At 45.3% G+C, this 22,628-nt stretch overlaps 1 protein-coding gene and 1 pseudogene across 2 annotated transcripts; one reads left to right on the top strand and one right to left on the bottom strand.

The window, feature by feature from the left end:
* Positions 1–1,758: 1,758 nt before the first annotated feature.
* SYDE1 (synapse defective Rho GTPase homolog 1) lies at positions 1,759–7,992 on the bottom strand. 2 transcript variants are annotated; one of them, XM_044671536.1, is made up of 8 exons: positions 7,874–7,992; positions 6,968–7,321; positions 5,940–6,599; positions 5,437–5,651; positions 5,146–5,272; positions 4,649–4,809; positions 3,646–3,889; positions 1,759–3,287 (listed from the first exon to the last, which is right to left on the bottom strand). In XM_044671536.1, the coding sequence occupies exons 1-8, from the start codon at positions 7,959–7,961 to the stop codon at positions 2,860–2,862; spliced, it is 2,277 nt and encodes a 758-aa protein (XP_044527471.1). In that variant the 5' UTR covers positions 7,962–7,992; the 3' UTR covers positions 1,759–2,859. The 2 variants fall into 2 exon arrangements, with proteins under 2 accessions (XP_044527471.1, XP_044527473.1); XM_044671538.1 differs by having other exon boundaries at positions 5,940–6,688; positions 7,042–7,321.
* A 1,197-nt stretch (positions 7,993–9,189) lies between these two features.
* LOC123256748 lies at positions 9,190–22,200 on the top strand (annotated as a pseudogene).
* Positions 22,201–22,628: the final 428 nt, after the last annotated feature.

Below are 22,628 nucleotides of genomic sequence, written 5' to 3'. Positions count from 1 at the left end.
GGGGGGGGGAGAGAGAGAGAGTGAGTGAGTGAGTGTGTGAGTGTGAGCGTGTGTTGGGAGAAGAGTTTCTTTCAGGTTGTTAACTGGCTGCTTATTCTAGAGAAAAGGGAGCAGAACCCACAGCCCACCACTTGAACCCACTTCGGGTATTGGAGTTGGTTGAGAAGACTCTGCCAGATAATTCAGTGCTGGTGGCAGATGGTGGAGATTTTGTGGGCAGTGCTGCTTATCTGGTCCGACCCCGAGGCCCTTTGGGCTGGCTTGATCCTGGTGAGTAGGAGCCAAGAAAAACTTTTTCTTTTTGGACTCTCTCCTCTTTTTCTTTTTTGGGGAGGGACTTAGATATAGAAAATCTTGACAGATCTTGAGTGTTTGAGCACATTCTTTTCCTCTGCCTCTTTTATAGGAGCATTTGGGACTTTGGGAGTAGGAGGAGGATTTGCACTTGGTGCCAAACTGTGCCGCCCAGATGCAGAGGTTAGTTATGGGACAAGGATGAGGGGTGCCAGACCATGGCTTTCTGCCTTCTTGTGTTGCTTAATTTTACTTTTCTTAGGTGTGGGTCCTTTTTGGCGATGGTGCCCTTGGCTACAGTATCATTGAGTTTGATACCTTTGTCAGACACAAGGTATGTAGGCATAATAGGGATATTCTTGCTATTCCCCAATAGTCAATCCTGGACCTTAGAGAGAACTGCTTATCTATGGGGAGGGAAGACTATTGGGAAAGATTTCTGCTCAACTCTTCTCCCATTTGTCTTTTTCCCTTCTTCCTTGAGGGGCTCTATCTTTTATTTCTGTCCCCCCCCCATTTCTTAGCTTGGAGTAAGGGGTAAGTTTTGAGGTTAGAATCCCTACCCTCATGTTTCTTTTCTTCAGATTCCTATTATAGCTGTGGTGGGGAATGATGCGTGTTGGACCCAGATCTCCAGGGAGCAGGTGCCCATTCTTGGCAGTAATGTGGCCTGTGGTCTGGCTTACACTGGTGAGGAGCCTGGAGGAGAATGGGATCATGGTCTGTGTTACAGTGGAGTAGGTAGCCAGGGTGGGAGGATTGTCTCATCTCTGTTTCCTTCCCTCCCCCCCCCCCCCCCTTACTTCTTAAAGGCCTAGAGATAGATAAGCTTTATTCCAAGACCTGGCTTTGTGTGAAGGCTATATTCTGATTATTTTCCCATATTGTTCTTGTAGATTACCATGTGGTGGCAGAAGGGCTGGGGTCTAAAGGCTTCCTGCTGTCAAGGGAGAATGAGGAGAAGGCTGAAGAGGTGCTTCATACTGCCCAGCAGCTGTGTCGTGAGGGCCAGCCTGTCCTTATTAATGTTCTCATTGGAAAGTCAGACTTCAGGGATGGTTCTGTTTCTGTGTAGGAGGACCTGTTAACCTATCATCTTGTGCCCTGATCACCCTATGCCACCTGTTAAGACTATGGGACCATTTTGCCTTTCCCCCTTTTTCAGAGGGTCCTGTTTCAGACAGTATCAAGAGTGGGAATGGAACAGTGGGAAGGGAGCAGGACACCTGAGAATGGAATCCATTCTTAGAGGTGTGCCCTGAGGTGGTGAGCTTTTCTCTCTCACTAAACTGGGTTGAAGCAGCCCTGGGGGTGACCATGCCCTCTTTTCCTATGAACCTTGGTTCAATAAATATCTCATCTAGGCCATCGGTGGCCCAAGGATTCAGCCCTGGTACCTGTGCATAATGATTTATTGTTCACACAGTGAGGATGGGGTTGAGGGAGGGTGGTAGGTGATGGTGGGAAGGACCCTAACTTTCCCACCAATGGCTCCTCATAGGTGGGAGGGATCTAGGGTGGATGGGGTTCCACAGTGGTGCCTACTGGTTGTGGCTTCAGAAAATATATATCCACTGCTGATTCCTTATCCCCATATCTTCCCTGACCTGGAGCTCCAAACACCTATATAAATGTATTTATACAACATTCTCTCTTATTCTTAACACACATGTATGCACACACACATTCTCACAGCTGGAGGCAATAAATAAGAGCCTGTTCGTACCAAAGTATACCAGCCTGGCTCTTGGCAGGGGACGGGGGAAAAATGGGCAGCAAGACATCCTTCAGAGAAGGATGGAGGGGTAAGTGCTTAGTTTGGTGGGCCTGAGAGGGTTAGGACCTATACTCTGCTCCCCCAACTTGCTCTTCTGAGGCAGTGATTGGCTCTCCCTATCTATTTTGGAGGGGAGGGGGGTAATTTCCTTTTGGAGGTAGGGTAATATTCCATACCAGTTACCCTTGCAGATAACTCTGACCTGGGGCCAACTCATGAATTCCCAAAATGACACTGCTGATTTCAGTGCTTGAGGGAACAAGGGTTGCAGAGAGCTGTGTCCAAAGCTAATACTGATTTGGCTGGCAGCAGCAAGGGAGGGTGTGTAGGGTACCCCCTCAGGGAGGTGGGTGATCACAGCAAGGTAATGTCATAAGATTTTAGAGCTGGAAGAGACCATAGAGACCATCTAGTCCAACTCTCCTCATTTTTACAAATGAGATTAGGGCCTAGAGAGCCGAAGTGACCTGTCCCTGCTGATGTGGTGGCAAGTAGCTGATTTGAGCACAGGCTCTTTTGATGTGGATTCTGCTCTTTCCACTACATTGTCTCACTTTTGCTTGGAAAAGTGGTTGTAGTAGAGTGGCTCCTACAAAGGGCATTAACCCAGCCTCAAGAAAAGTGGTCCCTGGTTTCAGAAGAAAAGGTCCAAGGTAAGAGGGCTACTTATCCCCATTAAGGACATCTCCTTAGCAACAAGGAGATGGTACTTGGCAACAGAAGGCTAGTCCCTAGCAACAAGGAAATATATGGTCCCTAGCAACGGGAGGCCAGTTACATGCCAGGACTCAGAGGCACACGTTAATTTGCTTGGACAGCTCCCTCTCCAGGTCCAGGATCAGGGTGTCAAAATCTTTTAGGTTGAGGCGGGTGTTGAAAGGAGCCTCAGGGTCATCATCCATGAGGGCAAAGTCCCCCTCGAAGTCACCGGCCCCCGCTTGATCTCTGCCTTCATCCTCGTCGTCATCCTCACTGTCGCTCCCAGGGACCTGGTCATAGTCTGGGCCGGACAGGAAGTCACGCCCATAAGAAAGGAAGTCCCGCCCGCAGATGCTCCAGTCGCCAGCGTAACGGTTACTAGGGGGGCTCTCGGGCCCACCTCGGTCTCGGGGCCGTGTCACCACTTCGGGCTCCCCCAGCGGCAGGTCCAGCAGGGGCTGCCGCTTCGGGCGGAGGTAGGGGACGCTGTCTGGAGGATCCGGGGGGCGGCGCGGGTCTAGGGTAAGAGGGGAAGGAAATGACCTAGAGCTGGCTCTGAGCTGACATCTCACACCAAGTGGCCTTGGAAGTTTTCTCCACACCCGCCTCAAATTGCCTAGTTGACCGGGTGGGGTGGAGTGGGTGTCACTGAATTTGGGCCTTTGATTGGCTGAATGGTAGGCGTGGCCTTTGAGTGACAGGCCCCCTTGGACTAGGGAGAGGCGTGGCCTCGAAGGTGATTTGGCCTCTGATTGGTTGTAAGACAGGCATGGTTACAGGGGATTGGCCTTCTCAATGTCTGATTGATGTGCCCAACCTCTGGGGGATTGGGTTTCTGCTTTGAATGGGCAGGGCCTCCAGGAGGTGGCACTTACCTGGCCAGGCTTGAAGTAGATAGTGCAACACCTCGATGTGACGTTTGAAGTCCACAGCGCTGGCGAGGCCGGAACCTGAGCCCGAGCCGGGGGCAGGGCAGCGCCCTCGGAGCCGGGTGGGAGCTTGGCGCGGGGGCAGCAGCACGGGCCCAAAGCAGACAGCTAGGTTCTGAGGGGTCATGCGGTTGTGGGTGTGGAAGGAGGACACCAGGCGCAGGTGATCCAGGAGCAATGTCAGCGTGGCCTGAAGGGGCCCGGGGGAGGTAGGGGAGGGGGAAGGGGCACTCTGAGTTCAGAAGTGGGGAGGACCTCGTCCCAGCATCTCATGCCCCTTGTCCAATCCCTTCACCAATATCCTTGCCTTCTGCTCCTCTTCCTCTCCCTGTCCTATCTCCTTCCTTCTCTCTGCTTCCTTGTCATTCTACTTTCCCTGTGTCTGAACTCCCTTTCTCTCCCTTTTCACCCATTCCTTTTTCCTATTCTCTTCCTTACTCTCTTATCTCTTCATTTTTCCTTTCTCCATTTCCTTATCATTCCTGTCTCTGACTCTAGCTTCAATGCATATCCATCTTCTCTTTTTTTGGTCTCTTTCTCAGCTTTCTTCCTCTAGTCTTGCCTTTGATTCCCTTCACCACTCTTTGTTCCTTTTACCTCCCTTTCCCCACCTTCAGCTTTCTTCCTGTTCTCTGTTCTCTAGGCAAGATTTCAGTAATGTGTACAATAGTCCACTGGAGCTTTGGGCTATCTCTATAAACATGTCAACACAAAATAATGATAACAAGCCTTGGCCTTAACACGTGCATTTGCAAATAGAAATATTATAAAGGACCTCCTCCCCTCCACCTTATGCTGTGGATGACTGTCTCCCTAGTGTGGGTGACTGTCTCCCTAGTTTAGCCCAATTCACTTCCTATTCCCCCTTCCCTTGCTTTCTGTTCCCATTACCCAATACCCTTTCCCTTTTTTCCCACTGCCCAGCTCCATATCTCCCCAGTCAACATACCCTCTCAACTTCAGGCAGACATTGCAGGAGTTCTCTGGTCCCTTGGGGATTTACCCTGCTTGAGCTGGGTGGCCCTTGCCTCATAGCCTCCAGGACCACTTGGTAGAGTGGTGGGGTGATGAGTGGTGTTGGTAGCTCTCTTAGGTAGTCCTTGAGGATCCCTACAGAGGTGAGCCCCAACTCAAGTTAGGGCTTCTTTGTCTCTTTTTTTCTTGGGACTGTCCCTTATTCCTACTCTTGGCCCCCAGAGTTGAAAGAGAGGTAAAATGTAAGGGAAGGGCTGGGACAGAGAGAAAAGTGAGATTCCCCAGAGAAACTGTAATGAAAGAGAAAAGGAGAGGCTAGGCTAAGAGAATGCTTTAGTGCTTCATAGGGGAGAAAGCAGAGGCCATGTTAAGGGAACTTTGATTTGCCAGTAGAGTTAGAGGAGCCAAAGAAAAGAAGGGGGAGGGGAATGGCAGAAGGAGACATAGCTGGCTTGAGAGGAAGATTCTGACCTGTGATAACATTGATGTCTGGATACAAGTCCTCTGAGAGACTGACTGCTGCACTGTCTCGCTCAAAGGCATCTCGAAGCTCCTTCTTTACAGCGGCTGAGCCACACAGCCGGTACAGCCCCACCACCTGGGAGGGGAAGAGAAGCCTTTGATATGGCTATTTAGAACCTAGATGATCTAGTGGATACCCAGATCAATACTGAATCCAGGAGGGGCAGGGTGAGGGGTGAGAAAATGGGGAACTGGTATGGAAGAGAAAGTGTGGCCAGAGCTAGGATTCCAGGGCCTCACCCGGAGCCCCCTTCTCTCGATCTGCCCAATGCACTTCTGGATGATGAGGGGCACGTGACCTGGAGCTTGTTCCCGCTCTACAAGCAGTGGCAGAGGTAACCCAAAGACTCTGGGTTCTTGGCTTCCTGGGGCTTCCTGCTGTTCCCAGAGTGTCAGCTTTGCATATAACAGGCCTTGGGGTTCTAGTCTCACTGCTAGCTGCTGGGCCCGGCACCCTGGGAGCAAGATATAACAGTATGATATAGAAACAGGGTCTTGTTGCAGGCTCCATAGCTTATATGTATCAGTCCTGCTCCTAATGTTCAGTTCAATGCATCCCTTGCCCATTCATTCTCTGGCCACCCATTCTCTTAAATTCAGTTCCCATTCCTTGCTGATCTGGGCCCTTGTTCCCTCACCAGGAACTTCCCTCACCTAAGCTTGACTACCAGATTTCATCTGCAAAGCCTTACTTGATTCGTTCTCAAGTTTACTCCCTGATCCATCCCCAAATCCCCATTCACCTCGGAAAAGAGAAGGCAGCAGCACAGTGCCGTGAGCACAGGGCCGGTGGCGCTGAATACAGGGGTCCCAAGCCAGAATTAGGGCCCGGAGAAGATGGGCAGCCTCCAGCTCTAGGTGGAAGGTGTGGTCAAGCCTCAGGAAATCAGTACCACTCCCCCGAAGTGGTCCTGTTCTGGCTCTTGGGGCCCCATCCACTTGTAGCAGACAGCAGATATTTGGTGGGGTGGGTCCTGGTGGCAGGCGCAGGCCCCCTAGCCCATATAGGTGTAGGCTGAGGCGTCCCCAGAGGGCAGGGGGTGAGGCACGGGGTGGAGGGGCAGCTTCATAGGGCCGGAAGGCAGCAGGAGATGGGTGAGGAGGCCGTTCAGGGGAGTCACCATCACTGAGGTAGCCAGCCTGGCTCCCCTGTGCTCCCTCTGTACACCTCTGTGCTCCCACACTGCTGTCCAGGTGGTATCGGCTTATGACTGAGCCAGCTGGGGCTGCCCGTTCCCGTTCGGTCTCACGGTCTCTCCGGCTTCTGGGCCCCCGGAGGCTCAGTCGCCGCCTCAGCTCAGGCAACTTTTTCATCTTCATTGAGAGGCGCCTTGCAGGGCCTGGAGACTTGGTTCGTGCTGATTTAGCAGGGGCATTGGTGGGGACGACCTCTGGGGCTGCCCCTATATAGAGCAGAGCAGAGAAGTTAGGAGCCCTAGAGCATAGAGCCAGACTTGGGGACTGAGGGACAGTAAATGGGGGTGGGAGGGGGCTGATGGGACAGAGCCTGACATGGGGATGCCTGGGAGAAGGGGTCTGAGAACAGAGAGCAGGGGTCAGGAGGGTGGGAGTGACAATGAGGACTGAGGATGAATGGGGCTTAGAGGGCTAGGACCAGGGGTTGGAGGGAAAGTGGGATGGCAGAGCCGGGGTTAGGGAGATGGAAAGGAGAGGAAGGGCTGCAGACTAGGAAGAAGAACAGGTCTTGGGGGCTGGAGGCTGCTGAGTGGAGGGACTTAGGAAAGAGATCAGGTTACAATTGTTTCGTTACCCCCAGGGGCTGCACTCTCCTGGTTGGCTTGAGTGGTCTGGGGTGTGGTCCCCCCAGATGCCAGACTTCCTGGCTCCTCTTCTGGGATAGGGTTGTACCAGATCTCTCCAGCTAGTTCAGTGGGCCCTCCAGGTCCCAGCACTGTTTCTTCAGGAACCTTGCTGCCTCCCAGCACCCAGCGACGGCTGCTGGACTCCAGGCTCTGCAGGTAGGCCCCCCGGGCTGGGTTTCTTGAAACTTCAGGGCTAGGAGGTTCCTCTTCCCCAGGCCCTGTCACCTGGGCTATGGGCTCTGGCTTGGGGAGTTCAGGTGCTGGCTCAGGGGCACTGGGTTCGGGGATCAGGGCTGGGCGGCCTATGGGGATGGGGGAAGGTGAGACAGTCCCCTGCCAATCTGCCCAGAGGAGAAGAAGGGCCCCGTCCTTAAAATCCCTGTGTCCTCTTTCTCTCATGCCCCTCTCAGGGCTAAGCAAAGCTAAGTCAGTAAAGACACCCCTTCCCCCTCCCTGCCTCTACCTTCCCCCCTTAGTATTCCGCCAGGGTTCTGCTCCCCATACTTGGTCCCAACTAAGGAAGGTCCTTCTCACTGTTCTCACCACCCCTTAGCACCCTGTCTGTAGTCTACCTCAAAAGGCATTAGCCACTCTAGAGCTCCGCTGGGATAGTCAGACATTCCAACTGTATAACGGTTTGCAGTCCTTTCCCATCCCCTCCCACCTCCTGTTCCCCCTTCCATCCTTCCACCCCTTACTCCCAACTCATCGCCCCCATTCCCAGAGGTGCCACCTCCTCCTTCCCTCAGCCTCTCCACCTTGGGGATCCCCCCAAGGGGCATCTGGGAGGGCTGTGTGAGGAAGAGATGTCAGTAGCAGGAGTTCTGGCCCTGGGAACTCCCCTTAGACCTCACCTCTATCCTTCACATCCGACTTTTTCCGGGGAAGTTTCTCCCGGCCCCGAAGGCGGGAGAAGGTTTTCCTGAGTAGCGGCTCGGCCATGCTGGGGCTGGGGCTGGGGGCTGGGCCAGGGTCCTGCCAGACCAGGCAGAGCCCCTTGCCCCGGACCGCCCCCTCCCCTCTTCTCCCTGCCTGCCCACCCTGCTCGATTTCTCCCTCCTCCCTCCCTCCCTCAGGCAGGAAACAAATTCCAGGAATGCTTTGGCCCAAACTTTTTTTTTTCTTCCCTTGGCCAGAGCAGGTGCTGCTGGGAGATGTAGTTTTTGTCTGGGGGGAGGGGAGAGACAGGATTTGGGGCTGAGGAGAGCGGATGGAGAGAGACTTTAGCAAGCTAGGGTAGTAAGGGGGAAACCTTAGAAGATGGGGATTGTGGGAGGTGTGGGACAATGGCTGCAGCATTTTTATCTTAGCAAAAGATTGTTTTCTGGTTAGGCTGGGGTCAAATTGCCAGACTTTTTGTGGAAGGGCTTGGATCTCCAGGGAGCTGGGGAATGTTGAGGGGAGGGATTTGGAGAAATAGGTTGCGCAGCTTGGAGTGTGATGGTGTGATGGGTAGTAGGGACAAAGACAAGATCTCCCCAAGAAGAGGCTAGACACCAACACTAGTCTAGCTTTGGTCATTATGTTGAGAGCAGAGTGAAGAGTTGAACAGGTCTGTTCATTATAGGTTCAGGACAGGCCATCTCTACAGGGATTGGGACTCCTGGTCCTATCTAGAGTAAGAGTATCGGGGTACTTGTTAATGTTTAACAACAAGCTCTCCTAAAACTGTAAGCAGGACACACTTTTAACTTTAATTCGTGTTATTAACATTTTCCTCATAACTTTCTTAAGACTAGACAATCAACAAAACCTTAAACCAAGTCCTGACTTGTAATATGTGCCAATTTGTTTTTTCTTTTTTAAAAAACCCCTACCTTCCATCTTAGAATTAATATTGTGTATTGGTTCTAGGCAATGGGGGTTAAGTGACTTGCCCAGGGCCCCACAACTAGGAAGTGTCTGAGGCTAGATTTGAGATATTCTTTAAGTGCCTTTTCAGCTCTAGCCTCTACTTGACTCTCTCCAGTAAAAAACTCACTATATCCCAAGATGGCCTGTTTCACCTTGGAATGACTCTAATTGGTAAGATTTTTTTTTTCATTACTTCAGACTAAAATCTGGCATCTTTTACCTGTTGTTCATAATTCTGTCCTCTTCCTATCCAGCAGAACAAGTCTAATCTGCCTTCCCTGTCGAATATTTGAGGATAGCAGCATGGTTGGGAGTGATGGTTTGCAGCTGGGAAAGGGAAGCTATGGAAGCCGTACCCAAGATCTTTGGAGCCCAGTCCTCTGTCCAGCCACCTGAGAGGGATGCCCTCAGTGCCTTACTCATGAAGGTCTAAATCAGTGGTTCCCAAACTTTTTTTGCCTACCGCTGCCTTTCCAGAAAAAATATTACTTAGCCCCCTGGAAATTAATTTTTTTTGAATTTTAATAGCAATTAATAGGAAAGATAAATGCACCTGTGGCCATCACCTCCTTCCTGGATCACTGCAGCACCCACCAGGGAGTGGTAGCGCCCACTTTGTAGAATCACTGGTCTAAGGGAAGAAGACAGGTTTAGGAGAGGGAGCTCAAAGCAGTTTCCATTACTCCCCCTAGAGTCCAAAGGGTACCCAGGTCCTGTCTCCCTCCTCATCCTCACTCCAGGTAATTGGTTCCTGCATACTATAAAAAATGATGTTGAATGTCTAGCCCAATTCAGACTGTCTCCCTAGGGGCTCAGTCATCTAGTACATGGAAAAAGTAACAGTGACCTCCTAGGCACATTCAGCCTGTTTTAGGGTAGGGATCAAAAGAAGAGAGAGTTATGTGTATTGATTATAAGGCATAAGGGTGGTAAGGGCTAGGCAATGAGGATGAAGTGACTTGCCCAGGGTCATATAGCTAGGAAGTGACTGAAGCCATATTTGAACCTAGGACCTCCCATTTCTAGGCCTGACTCTCATTCCACTGAGCCACTCAGCTCCCCACTAAGAGTTACTTTTGACTTGGGTACTTGGCCAATATAAAAGCCTTGTATTAATTGACAAGGGAAACATATAGGAAAAACTTCCAGGTTAGTGAACAGATAACCCATCAGTTAAGGGGAATTGGAATTCTGGGTATTAAAGGGGCAAGATTGTAATGGTGACAGGGCAGCTGGGTGGCTCAATGGATAGGGAGTCACGCCTGGAAACCTGAGGTCCTGGGTTCAGATTCGACCTCAAATACTTCCTAGCTGTGTGGCCCCAGGCAAGTCACTTAATTCCCATTGTCTAGTCCTCAACTCTCTTCTGCCTTAGAATCAATACTTAGTATTGATATTCTAAGACTGAAGGTAAAGGATTTAAAAAAAAGATAGAAATAGCAGAAAAGAGCACTCATGAATTTCCCCTCCAAACCTAGCTATCTTCCTGAATTATCTCTTTCTGCTGAAAGCTGATCCTCTCTGATCCTCACTTTCCCCCATCCCTCATCTCCATAACACCTCTTGCTTCATTTCCCTTCTCTCCATTCACACAGCCCCAGCTGAGTGCTGGCACTCCTCACTTCTCCCCTTATTTCTTTGTTGGTCTTCCTGCTATCCTTGCTCTCAAACCCATCTTCCACACATGGCTGCCCAATTGATATTCCCAAGGTCTAATCTGGCATTCCACTCCTCAAAAAACTTCCATCACTTCTGATTGCTTCTATGATAAAAGAAAAATTCCCCTGCTTGGTATTTACAATTTTTTCCAACCTGGCACTGGTTTTACCTTTCCAGGCTTATTCTCCATTTCTTTCCTCCATGGACTCATTCTGTGTTCTAGGCAACCTGACCTATATGTTATACCTTATACATAGTATTCTATCTTTGAGCATGATCATCTTCCAGCCCCTGAATATACTACTGGATCTTGCCTCTTAGAATTTTAGCTGTCTTCAAAGCTTAGTTGGAATACCCCCTCTACCAGGAAGCCTTTATCCGTCTTTCCTTTCTTCCTCCAGCTGCTGGTCCTCCCATTACTTTGTGTAGCTTTTGTATTTATGTGTATTTTTGTTGTTTCCCCCCGATAGTATATAAATTCCCTGGGGACGGGGACTATATATTTTTGTCTTTGTATCCTTAGTACAATGCTTGGTATATAGTAGATACTTAATAAATATTTGTTGAAAGGTTATCAGGAGCTGCTGGTGGCATTGGAGGGGTTTGGGGCAATGGGGAGCACAGTGGTAGTACTGAGATCTTGGAGTGGGGTATTTAGGCTTTTGGATTTAAGCCTTTTGGAGGGTTGGAAGCAGTAGAAGGGTTGGGTGCCTTGGGAGAGATTCATAGGATAGAACTAGCTAGAGGGGACTTGAAAAATTGTAAAGCCTAGAGTTGATGGTATGTCCATAGGCAAGTCACTTAAGATACAAATGTAGGTTGTCTGATTCCCAGTCAACTAATTTTTCTATTAAACTATAGTATCTCTCTCAGGGCCTAGAACCTTACTGGGGGAAGGGGGATGGAGGAAGAGAGTGTGGAGTTCATTGTTTGACTTAATGAATTATTTATACCAATAATGGGCAAACTTTTTAAAGAGGGGGCCAAAGGAAAGGAAATGCTCATTTGTCAGTCTGTTTCTAAGGCAACTCTTTCAAAGTTTCATTGTATTGTATCCTACTCATTGTATTCGTCAGATTAGGAATAATGTTGTGCTGCCTGATAGAACATTTCAGGGGGCCACATCTGGCTCACAGGCCGTAGTTTGCCCATCACTGATCTATACCCTACCTGATTTATATTGTACATTGAGGTGATGCAAACAAGAGAGCATTAGGATTGGAATCCAGAAGCCTCTTTTTAAAAAATTTTTTTTCCCAGATTACATGCTGATATAATTTTTGATAATTTTTTTTTACAATTTGTAATCTATGGAGGTAATATGGAAAAATTGGGAAAAACTAATACACTGTTGGTGTTATGTATGTTATGTTTCTATATTGCCTCCAACATTTATCATTTTCCATTTTTTGCCATGTTAGCTAGGCTGATTAGTTAGTGGGCAAGGAAGACTTTGGGTAGTGAGTTCTAGGTTTTTAGGTAAGCCTGCTCCTAGGGCTCTGTCCCTAAATGCTTCCTCTTCATAAGCATCTTAGCCTAATGATTGAAGGACAGGTTGTTCTCTGCTTCCTTCTGAGACTGCCATGAGGAGCAATATAAAGGAGATGGCTGGCCAGGGAATGTTTCCCTTGTAAAAGTTTAAATTTAGGTCTAATGCTAAATATGAGAGTTCTGAAGTAATATTGTGGTCACTTATTTAAAATATTGTCCCTTAAGTCAAAATGACTGTAGCAGCTTTATTTTACAAGGAGGTACAAAAGAGTGAAAGTGGGAAATGTAAGAAAGAGACAAAAAATACTGCATAGCTACAAATACTCCAAGTTTAATCCTAATGTCTCCAGACCATAAATACGAATTTGAAAGTGAATCTTGCCAGAATCCAAGGTCCTAATTAGGAAGCCTAAATCAGAAGAGCAAGGAGACGCTAAAGAATCCAATGAGAAACTTCAGTGCACATGAGGTTAAGACTGCCAAGAATATCACCAGAACTCACACTGAAGGGAGTGTCCCACTGCCAATGAGCAGAGAGGGTCTCCTCACCAAAGAACCGAGGAAGGAATCACTCTACTCACCACCACAGGATTCAAGGGAAGCATCTCTTTAAGCACCAAGGTGGGAATGACTTCAAGCCAGAAGATTCAAAGAGAGAAGAAGTCCCAAATCCAGGAAACCATAGCCTTTTTATAGTCCTTTTCCCATATCACTTCTTGTCTCTTCCCCTCTTCACAGGAACCAATCATAGCTTCCAAACTGCTTACCCCTACCCAGGGCTGGGCAGTCCCCTTTAGAAGTGAGAGTTTTTGACTTGTGAACTCTTCCACGTAATGTTAAGTAGGGGTGTTTTCAGTTTTTGATTGATTAAAGGTTGCTGATTGATGTAAGGAGTAAAAATTGTGGTTGGACTGAATATTTAAGAGTTTTGGTTGCCAGGAATTGATTACACAATTCCAAATTAAAGACCCAAGTCAGGATGACTTTTATGATAGCTTATTTATAAATATGAAGTGTGAAAGTAGAGAAATTGAGAGAGAGAGAGAGTTACTTCAGCCTGGTCTGAAGGTCCGAATCACACAGGGCTTCAAAGGCCCCAGCAAAGGGGGGCACAGAGATACAGAGATTAATTAAACAAGTCTTCCAGCCATCTTGAAGCCTCTTCCAAGACAGGAGGCCTCTTTGGAGAGTAGTGCCTCCAGAAAAGCCAAAGAAAGGGAGTCAGCCTTTCACTTACCCACATGACTATCCAAAGGGAAGCAGTCTGAGGTCTCAAACCTGAACTCCTCCAAGGCCAAGTTCAAAGGCCAAAATTCTCCTCACAGGAAGTTACCGTCACATTTAAAAGATAGTTCCTTGCGTAACTTCCTGTGTCAACCCTCCAGTTCTATGTGGACAAATGGAAGCTTTAACTTTGCTTTGCCGGCGGGGGGGTGGGGGGTAGTCAGTTTCAGTTGTTTTTGATTTGTCACTCACTAGCACATGTGGGTCATAGACTTCCCCCCTTGCCACAATTCTAAGTGGGGTGAAGTATACATATTCCTGCTGGCTAAAGTCTAAAGCAGTGATTCCCAAAGTGGGCACTACCACCCCCTGATGGGTGCTGCAGCAATCCAGGGGGCAGTGATGGCCACAGGTGCATTTATCTTTCCTATTAACTGCTATTAAAATTTTTAAAAAAAATTAATTTCCAGGGAGTTAAGTAATATTTTTTCTGGAAAGGGGGCAGTAGGCCAAAAAAGTTTGGGAACCACTGGTCTAAAGAATAAATAGGGGTGAGCTAATTCCATCTTCACATTGATTGCATTAGAAATAACAAAGAGAGATAATTCTAGCTTCACACCCTTAAGTGATAGGGTGAGCCTTGCCTCCTCAAGTTTCAGCTTAATCTTTAGGGAAAAGTGAGATGGGGATGGTCAGCGGAGTCAGTCTATACCTTTCCCCTGTTGATATGTTCTCCACCCTTGCCCATTTCCCTTCTCCTCATGATTCAGGCCTGGTATAGCTGCCCCCAGAGGCAGGTTAAGAGCATGCCACCTTTTGAATTCTTGCCCAATCCTCAAATGTGACTTTTTTATTTTTCTGAGTCTCTCTGATATGGCCAGATGATCCTGAAGGCAAAATTATAGGATTATAGATTTATAACTGGAAGAGACCTGAGAGGTCATTTAGTTCAGCCCCCTCTTTTTACAGACAAGGACATGGAATTTCTGTTGGGAGTTTGCTTCCTATCCAGCCCTCATCTATTTTCTCCTAATATGTCTCATTTTTCTCTCCACCTATTCTGGGTGGATAGCCTAATAGCTGCCCCCATCCAACAAAAGTCACAGTTCTGGAACTACATTTTGGGAGAGACTGACAAGCTGAATATATATCTCCAGGAGAGGTAAGAGAACTTCTCTTAAGAATTTTGAAGGACTGTCATAAAGAAAAGGGATTAAATTTATTCTGCATGGCTCAAACATGAGAATTCAGAGCAGTGGATGGGAAATAAACCAATCCTAAACCAACCAAAGGAAAAGTCAAAATGTTCCCTAATAAACTGGAGCTGCCCAAAAGTCTAATAGGCTACCTAGGGATATAGTAGGTTGCACTGCACTTTAGAACATCAGAGACTAGGTAGCTTGGTGGTACAGTGGATGGAAGGATAGGCCTGGGTCAGCAAGATTTGACTTCAAATTAGACCTCAGATGCATACTAGCTGTAGGACTATTTTTAAGTCATTTAAACTCTGCCTCAGTTTGTGCATCTATAAAATGAAGATACTAATAGTACTTCTTAGGCTTGTTGTTAGGATCAAATGAGATAATGTTTGTAAAACTCTTAGCATAGTGTTTTACACATAATAAGCACAATATAGGTGTTAACTATTATTGTTATTGCTAGAAAGGAATTTCTAATCAGTATTTGGGATTAAATGGCTTGGAGGTGGCTTTCAGCTGTGAAGCTGTGTGAGCAAGGCATGGTGGGAAAGTAGGGTGAGTTTCAAGATACAGCAAATAGTCCTTTTTATCTGAAGCATCAAGTTAAAAAAATAGAGCAGTCAGTAATAATTCAACTCAACAAATATTTGTAAGTTTCTACTATATGCAAGGTATTGGAACAACTGGGGATACAGCACAGTGCTTGATATATAAGTGCTATGCAAATATTAGGGATGGTGATGAGGATGATGTGATCACTTGTCTGTGTTGTTGTAGAAAGGGATTCTTACTCAGGTATAGATCAAACTAGATGGCCTTTGAGGTCCTTTCTAGCTGTGAACTTTCCAACCTTGCCTTTTGTCAATGATCTTCCAAAGGCATAACTATCTGGCCAGGTCATTTCCCTGCTCAAAAACTGCCTATAACTGTCCATGCTTTTAAAGAACCTACCGTCTATTTACAATGTGTGATTGACATCTGCCAACAAGTGTAACACAAACTAATAGTGTGATAGGGTCAAAGGGAGAGTAAGACAAAGTACTCAAGGCAAATTTGAGGATAAGCTTTTATTTGGGGAGGAACAGGGAAGGCTTTAAGTGAGATGTGGGTCTGGAGCTACACCTTGAAAAGGATTTTGCGAAGCAAAATTAATAATAATAAAAGCCTGTGTTTATATAGTGCTCTAAGGTTTGCAGAGGACTTTATGTATGGTATTTCATTTGATCCTCACAATAACCCTGCAAAATAGGAACTATTATCCTCATTTTACAGGTGAGGGAATGGGTTGAGAAAGTCTGTGACACTGTAATAAGTAGGTGATGAAATCATTACCCTATCCACTTCAAAGTTGAGAAAGGAGTGTATTCTGATCATATATGAATTCACAAGGTTTAAGAGGGCATGAAAAAATCTGGGAATAGTTGTTCAGTTTGAGTCAGAGTTTATAAAGAAGAGTTATGTGAGATGTGACTGGATGAGCACTTTAGGTGTGTTATTATGGAGGTTGGACTAGACAGCCACTGAGATCATCTCTTTTGAGAGCTGGGCTATAGTTTTTAAGTGGAGAAGAGAAGATATATTTAAAAGATGATCTTTTCTTTTGTAGAACCTTGCTATCTCTTTACAAGGTGAAAAAAATGGATATTTAATGAATTAAAGGAGTTTCAAGTATTCCTGGGAAAAACCCCAGAACTCAGTAGAAAATGTTAACTATAAGAAACATACAAAGGTATGATGAAAGACTAAACATAAGGGATCTCAAAAGTCAAATTTTTGATTCCTATATGGAAAAATATCATCTATGGTCCCTGGGAATGGCATCATTGCCTGGATATTTTGGATGGAAGGCTAGAGGCTGACATGAATGCAGTGGAATGAGTCAAAATGGTAGTGGAGTAGACCAGGAGGAGTCAGGGTGGAATATCTAACTCATATGGAGGAAGAATGTTTGGAGGAACTGCCATGGAGAAGAGGAGGAAGGGATGGTGGGCTAGTAGTACTAGAAGCCTATTCTTGTCAGACCTGGGATAAAGAGATAACAACATACATAATTATAAGGGTAAAAATCTTATTAACATACAGAGAAATAGGTGGGATGGGGATGAGATAAGGGAAGGACTGGGGAGTCCCTCTGGGGGACTGAGGGACAAAGAGAAGGAAGGGTGGGTTAAAAGAAAGAAGGGCAAGAGGATAAGAAAAAGCTAGAGAGGAGTATATATTTAGAGGTAGGAAGGTAAAGTGAGAGGATAAGGGAGGGACTTTTAAAAAAAAGATTTCTTTAACAATCTTATTATTTTAAAATTTATTTATTTATTTTAAAGTATTTTTCAGTGGTTACATGATTCAAGTTCTCTCCCTCCCCTCTTCCCTCCCCTCTCCCAGAGCTGACAAGCAATTCCACTGGGTTATACATGTATTATCACTCAATACCTATTTTCATATTAATCATTTTTGTAATAGAGTAATCTTTTAAAGCCCAAATCCCATCTTTTACCCATATAAACAAGTGACAAATCATAAGTTTTTATTCTGTGTTTCTACTGCCACAGTTCTTTCAATGTGGATAGCATTTCCCCCAATAAGTCCCTTGGGCTTGTCCTGAATCATTGCATTGCTACTAGTAGCAAAGTTGATTATATCTGATTGTTCCACAATGTTTCAGTTTCTGTGTACAATCTTCTCCTGGTTCTGCTCATTTTACTCCCTATCAGTTCATGGAAGTCTTTCTAGTTTTTATAGAAATCAAGCAGTTCATCATTCCTTATAGCACAATCACCATCATATACCACAACTTGTTCAGCCATTCTCCAATTGAGGGACACCCCTTAACTTTCCAATTTTCTGTCACCACAAAGAGCATGGTTATAAATGTTTTTGTACAAATATAATTTTTTTATCTCTTTGGGGTAAAATCTAATAGTGGTATTGCTGGATCAAAAGGCTTGCATTCTTTTAAAGCTCTTTGGGCATAATTCCAAATTGTCTTCCAGAATGGTTGAGGGAAGGACTCTTTGGACAAGATAGGGGAGGGATTTTTAGACTTGAACTCATGTCAAGAAGTAAGAAGGCAGGGCAACTGGGTAGCTCAGTGAATTGAGAGTCAGGCCCAGAGACTGGAGGTCCTAGGTTCAAATCTGGCCTCAGACACTTCCCAGCTATGTGACTGTGACCCTGGGCAGGTCACTTGACCCCCATTGTCCACCCTTACCACTCTTCCACCTAGGAGCCAATACACAGAAGTTAAGGGTTTAAAAAAAATTAAAAAAAAAAGTAAGAATGCAAGGTTGGGGGATAATGAAGGGAATTTTGGGAAGGTTGATAGAATAAGAATTAAAAGATAAGGGAAAAGAGATAAGGGAGGAACTTTTGGAAAGGTGGGCCAATTTGGAACCATGAGGGCAAGGGGAGAAGATAAGGGAGGATTTTTGGAAAGGGGTGCAAATTGGAGATTTATTGGTCAAAGGAATTTGGACATCTAAGGAAGGATACTGCAGAAAGAAAGGAAGAGGAAGACAAATAGGAGGAACAGAGTGCATAGAAATGCACAGCTAGTAACTATGACATTCGAGTGTGAATGGGATTAATTCATTCATGGGATGAAAACATAGCAGAATGGATCAAAAGCCAGGACTGAATGAATTGTTTAAAAGAAACACTGAAAATGAGAGACATACATAGAGTGAAGGTGAAGGGCTGGAGCAGAATATACTATGCCTCAGCTGATACAGTAAAGGCAGGGGTAGCTGGCATGATCCCTGAAAGAGTTGGGGCTAAAATGGATATAATCAGGAGGGATGAACAGGGTAACTATATTATATTGAGGGGTACATGGATAATGAAGTATTAGCAATATTGGACCAGTGTGTTACAGCATTCAGAAAAAATAAAATGAGTTACAGATGTAAATAGATAACAAAATACTAATAGTGGGGGGCTTTAATTTTCCCCTCTCAGATTTAAATAAATCTAAACAAAAAATAAATAAGAAAGAAATTAAGGAGATGAATAGAATCTTTGATAAGTTAAAAATGAGTGTGTGTGTGTGTGTGTGTGTGTGTGTGTGTGTGTGCTTATAAGGGGAGGGAAGGTTATGAAGGACTTTGAATGCCAGGGGATTTTATATTTGATGCTGAAGATATTAGAAATAGAATCTTGATGGGCACAGGCATTAGATGCCTTTTCAAAGCAAGGATTTAAAAGCAGCTCATGCCATATCAGAAAGAAACCTAGGTTTTAGCCCCAGTTCTGCCACTAGCTGGCTCTGTAACCTTGAACAAATAATTTTCTAGATTTCAGTTCCTTTATTTGTTATATTAGGCATCATCCCATGAATGATCCTCAACTTTATTTCTTCAGACCTTTGTGTTCCATGATTGATTGCTATACATAGATGGGTCTGTTTGTTTTTTTAGAGTAAAAGTTGGGGTAATCAAAAGACTTTTGCTCTTTCCCAATGCTATCCAACTATAGTTAGGTTTTCTGTTCAATTATGGATCAGCTTATTGGCTGTTTGTGTTGTTTGTATGTTAGTGAAATTCCTCTACAGGTTTTAGAAAATAAACTCCTTGAGGTGGAGAAGGTTGTGAAAAGTATATGGACAGTGTCTAGTTTGCGGGGTCAATGTTTTATTCACTTTTCTCATTTGCTGTTGAAGTCATCTCCTTCAAGGCTGGAACATCATGACAATCTTCCTTGTGCTGAAGAACTAGGCAAAGATGCCCATTGTGGGCCTGAGAACCTGGAAGGCCCTTCCAGTGTAATGTAGGGTTTTGCACTGCAATATTAGCTTAGGCAAATATGTCAGTTGCCCTGGATGGAATGTTGATGATGGCATGCGCCATGCTCCAGGTGACAGCTGGCAATTAGACTGAGACTATAAAAGCCCCTGGAGACCCAAGCTGGGGTTCTGTTTTCCCCTGACTTCATTCTGATCACTCAACTACCCCCTTCCCCTGGGACCCCAGATTGAAGGGTGGTGAAGGGTGGTGGATCATGGGTAGGAATTTAGGATAGCCTAGATAGTAGGACCTTCTTTAAGAGCATCTCAACAACATCTATTTCATTATCATCAAGGTTAGCCAATAGATCTGGTCAATTTCTTAACCAGAGACTGTTTAGTTCTGGCCGAGGGCAGCTAGCCCTCGGCCTGCCAAGACCTTCTTAGGACTTTTGCCAGCATCACCCAATGAGACCATAGCATCAGCTTAGTAACACCAAGCCCTCTAACCTTGCCTATTCCTTCCCCAGTTTTCAATAAATCCCTTAGCTTTTAACCAGAGAACCTTGTGGTTATTACTTTACCACCAAGGCTAAGGAAGATAGGGAAGAAATGAGAAGCCTGAGCAGTTGAGGTTCAATCTACCCCATTGCTGGGGCAGGAAGTTCAAGCACCCACTTCCTGCCGGTCTGCCACCATTCAATAAGAAGAAGTTACCTCAGCTGCCTGACATCTTAAAGGAGCCTAGCAGTTAGCAGTGAAGGTTCACTGGGCACTTAGCTTTCAGGGTTTGGATTTGAACCTAAACCAAGTTCATTCTCAGCTGAGTTTGCTTATCCTTCATAACATCCAACTCCAACCTCCTGCTAGACTTGTTACTGGCTTTAGGCCCCCTAGTGACCATTCACTCCCTCATAACACCAGGCAAAGTGGCAAGTGTGGTGAAGGAGGTCATTGATGTTGGGTACATCAATTGTGCCCATGTCTACCAGAATGAGAATGAAGTGGGGGAGGCCATCCAGGAGATGATAAAGGAGAAGGTTGTGAGTCAGGAGGTGTACAACATTAGGAACTTTGGTGCACGTACCATGAATAAAGCTTGGTGAAGTCTGCTTGCCAGAAGACACTTGAGTGACCTGAAGTTGGACTAACTGGATCTCTACCTTATCCACTAGTTTACAGGATTTAAGGTCAGGACTGATTTTTTTTCCCCACTGGATGACAAGAGCAAAGTGATTCCCAGTAACACCAGCTTTTTGGATACATGGATGGCCATGCAAGACTTAGCGGATATAGGACTAGTGAAAGTCGTTGTGATTTCCAACAGCAACCATCTCCAGATTGAGGAAATCTTGACCATGCACCAGCAGTTTACCAGGTAGAGTACCATTCATATCTCACCCAGGAAAAGCTGATCCAGTATTGTCAATATGAAGGCATCATAGTGACAACCTATAGTCCCTTTGGTTCTCTGGACTGGCCATGGACCAAGCCAGACAACCTTTCTTTCTTTTTTTTTTTAAACATTTATTAATATTAATTTTTAACATGGTTATATGATTCATGCTCCTACTTTCCCCTTCACCCCCCGCACCCCCCCACTCATGGCTGATGCACATTTCCACTGGTTTTAACATGTGTCATTGATCAAAACCGATTTCCAAATTGTTGATAGTTGCATTGGTGTGATAGTTTTGAGTCTACATCCCCAATCATGTCCGCCTCAACCCATGCGTTCAAGCAGTTGTTTTTCTTATGTTTCCTCTCCTGCAGTCCTTCCTCTGAATGTGGGTAGCGTTCTTTAACATAAATCCCTCAGAACTGTCCTGTGTCATTGCTTTCTGCTGGTACAGAAGTCCATTACATTTGATTTTACCATAGTATATCAGTCTCTGTGTACAATGTTCTTCTGGCTCTTCTCCTTTCACTGCATCAGTTCCTGGAGGTCTTTCCAGTTCACATGGAATTCCTCCAGTTTATTATTCCTTTGAGCACAGTAGTATTCCATCACCAGCATATACCACAATTTGTTCAGCCATTCCCCATTGAAGGACATACCCTTGTTTTCTAGTTATTTGCCACCACAAAAAGCGCAGCTATAATTATTTTCATACAAGTCTGTTTATTTATGATCTCTTTGGGGTACAAACCCAACAATGGTGTGGCTGGATCAAAGGGCAGGCATTCTTTTATAGCCCTTTGAGCATAGCTCCAAATTGCCAGCCAGAATGGCTGGATCAATTCACAACTCCACCAGCAATGGATTAATGTCCCAATTTTGCCACATCCCCTCCAGCATTCATTACTCTCCCCTTCTTTCTTTTTTTTTTTTTTTAATTTTTTTTTTAATTTTAAACCCTTAACTTCTGTGTATTGACTTATAGGTGGAAGAGTGGTAAGGGTAGGCAGTGGGGGTCCAGTGACTTGCCCAGGGTCACACAGCTGGGAAGTGTCTGAGGCCAGATATGAACCTAGGACCTCCCATCTCTAGGCCTGGCTCTCAATCCACTGAGCTACCCAGCTGCCCCCTCCCCTTCTTTCATTTTAGCCAATCTGCTAGGTGTGAGGTGATTTGATTTGCATTTCTCTAATTATTAGAGATTTAGAACACTTTCTCATGTGCTTATTGATACTTTTGATTTCTTTACCTGAAAATTGCCTATTCATGTCTCTTGCCCATTTATCAATTGGGGAATGGCTTGATTTTTTATACAATTGATTTAACTCCTTGAATATTTGAGTAATTAGACCCCATCAGAGTTTTTTGTTATAAAGATTTTTTCCCAATTTGTTGTTTCCCTTCTGATTTTGACTACATTGTTTTTACAACCCTTCTTTCTTGAATGATCCCAGGATCCAGGCCATTGAACAAAAGCACAAAAGCACTGCACAGATTTTGATCAAGTTCTACATCCAGAGAAAAGTAGTTGTGATCCCCAAGTTGGTTACTCCATCACAGATTGCTGAGAACTTTCAGGTGTTTGATTTTGGATTGTCTGATGAAGAGATGATGACTATACTCAGCTTCAAACTATAACCAACTTATAAATTACAATAATTTGGGGATAAAAGGGAAAGAGAACAAAACCAATGATTGCTAGGTGCATTGACAAAAAGCCAATTAGGGGGCAGTCCTCTTTGGCATGAGTATACATACAAAATAAATGTGTTACAACCCCCTACAGTTCAATCAATTATACTCCATGGTTCATTCTGGGTGTTCTGATGCTGTGGAGGTTTCTTCAAGCATCTTCATGGTGCCTTCTTCAAACAATTCACCTTAAATTAAGATTAAAAGAGTTATCAAGTTCCTTTTCCTGAAATGTTTCTTTCTTAAAGATTTTTTAGTTTTATGACAATTATACACTCTCTATGATAATTATGTAGTCCTCCCTGAGGAGGGTGTTAACAGACCAATACTCGGATCCACTGAGGTAGCCACTGAAGCTCATGGCTTTTAATCTT

The sequence above is a fragment of the Gracilinanus agilis genome, chromosome 1 (genome assembly GCF_016433145.1).
Source record: "Gracilinanus agilis isolate LMUSP501 chromosome 1, AgileGrace, whole genome shotgun sequence".
In the NCBI taxonomy this organism is placed as follows: Eukaryota; Metazoa; Chordata; class Mammalia; order Didelphimorphia; family Didelphidae; genus Gracilinanus; species Gracilinanus agilis.
Note: the sequence above shows the minus strand (reverse complement) of the source record. Positions and strands in the feature narration are given on the sequence as shown.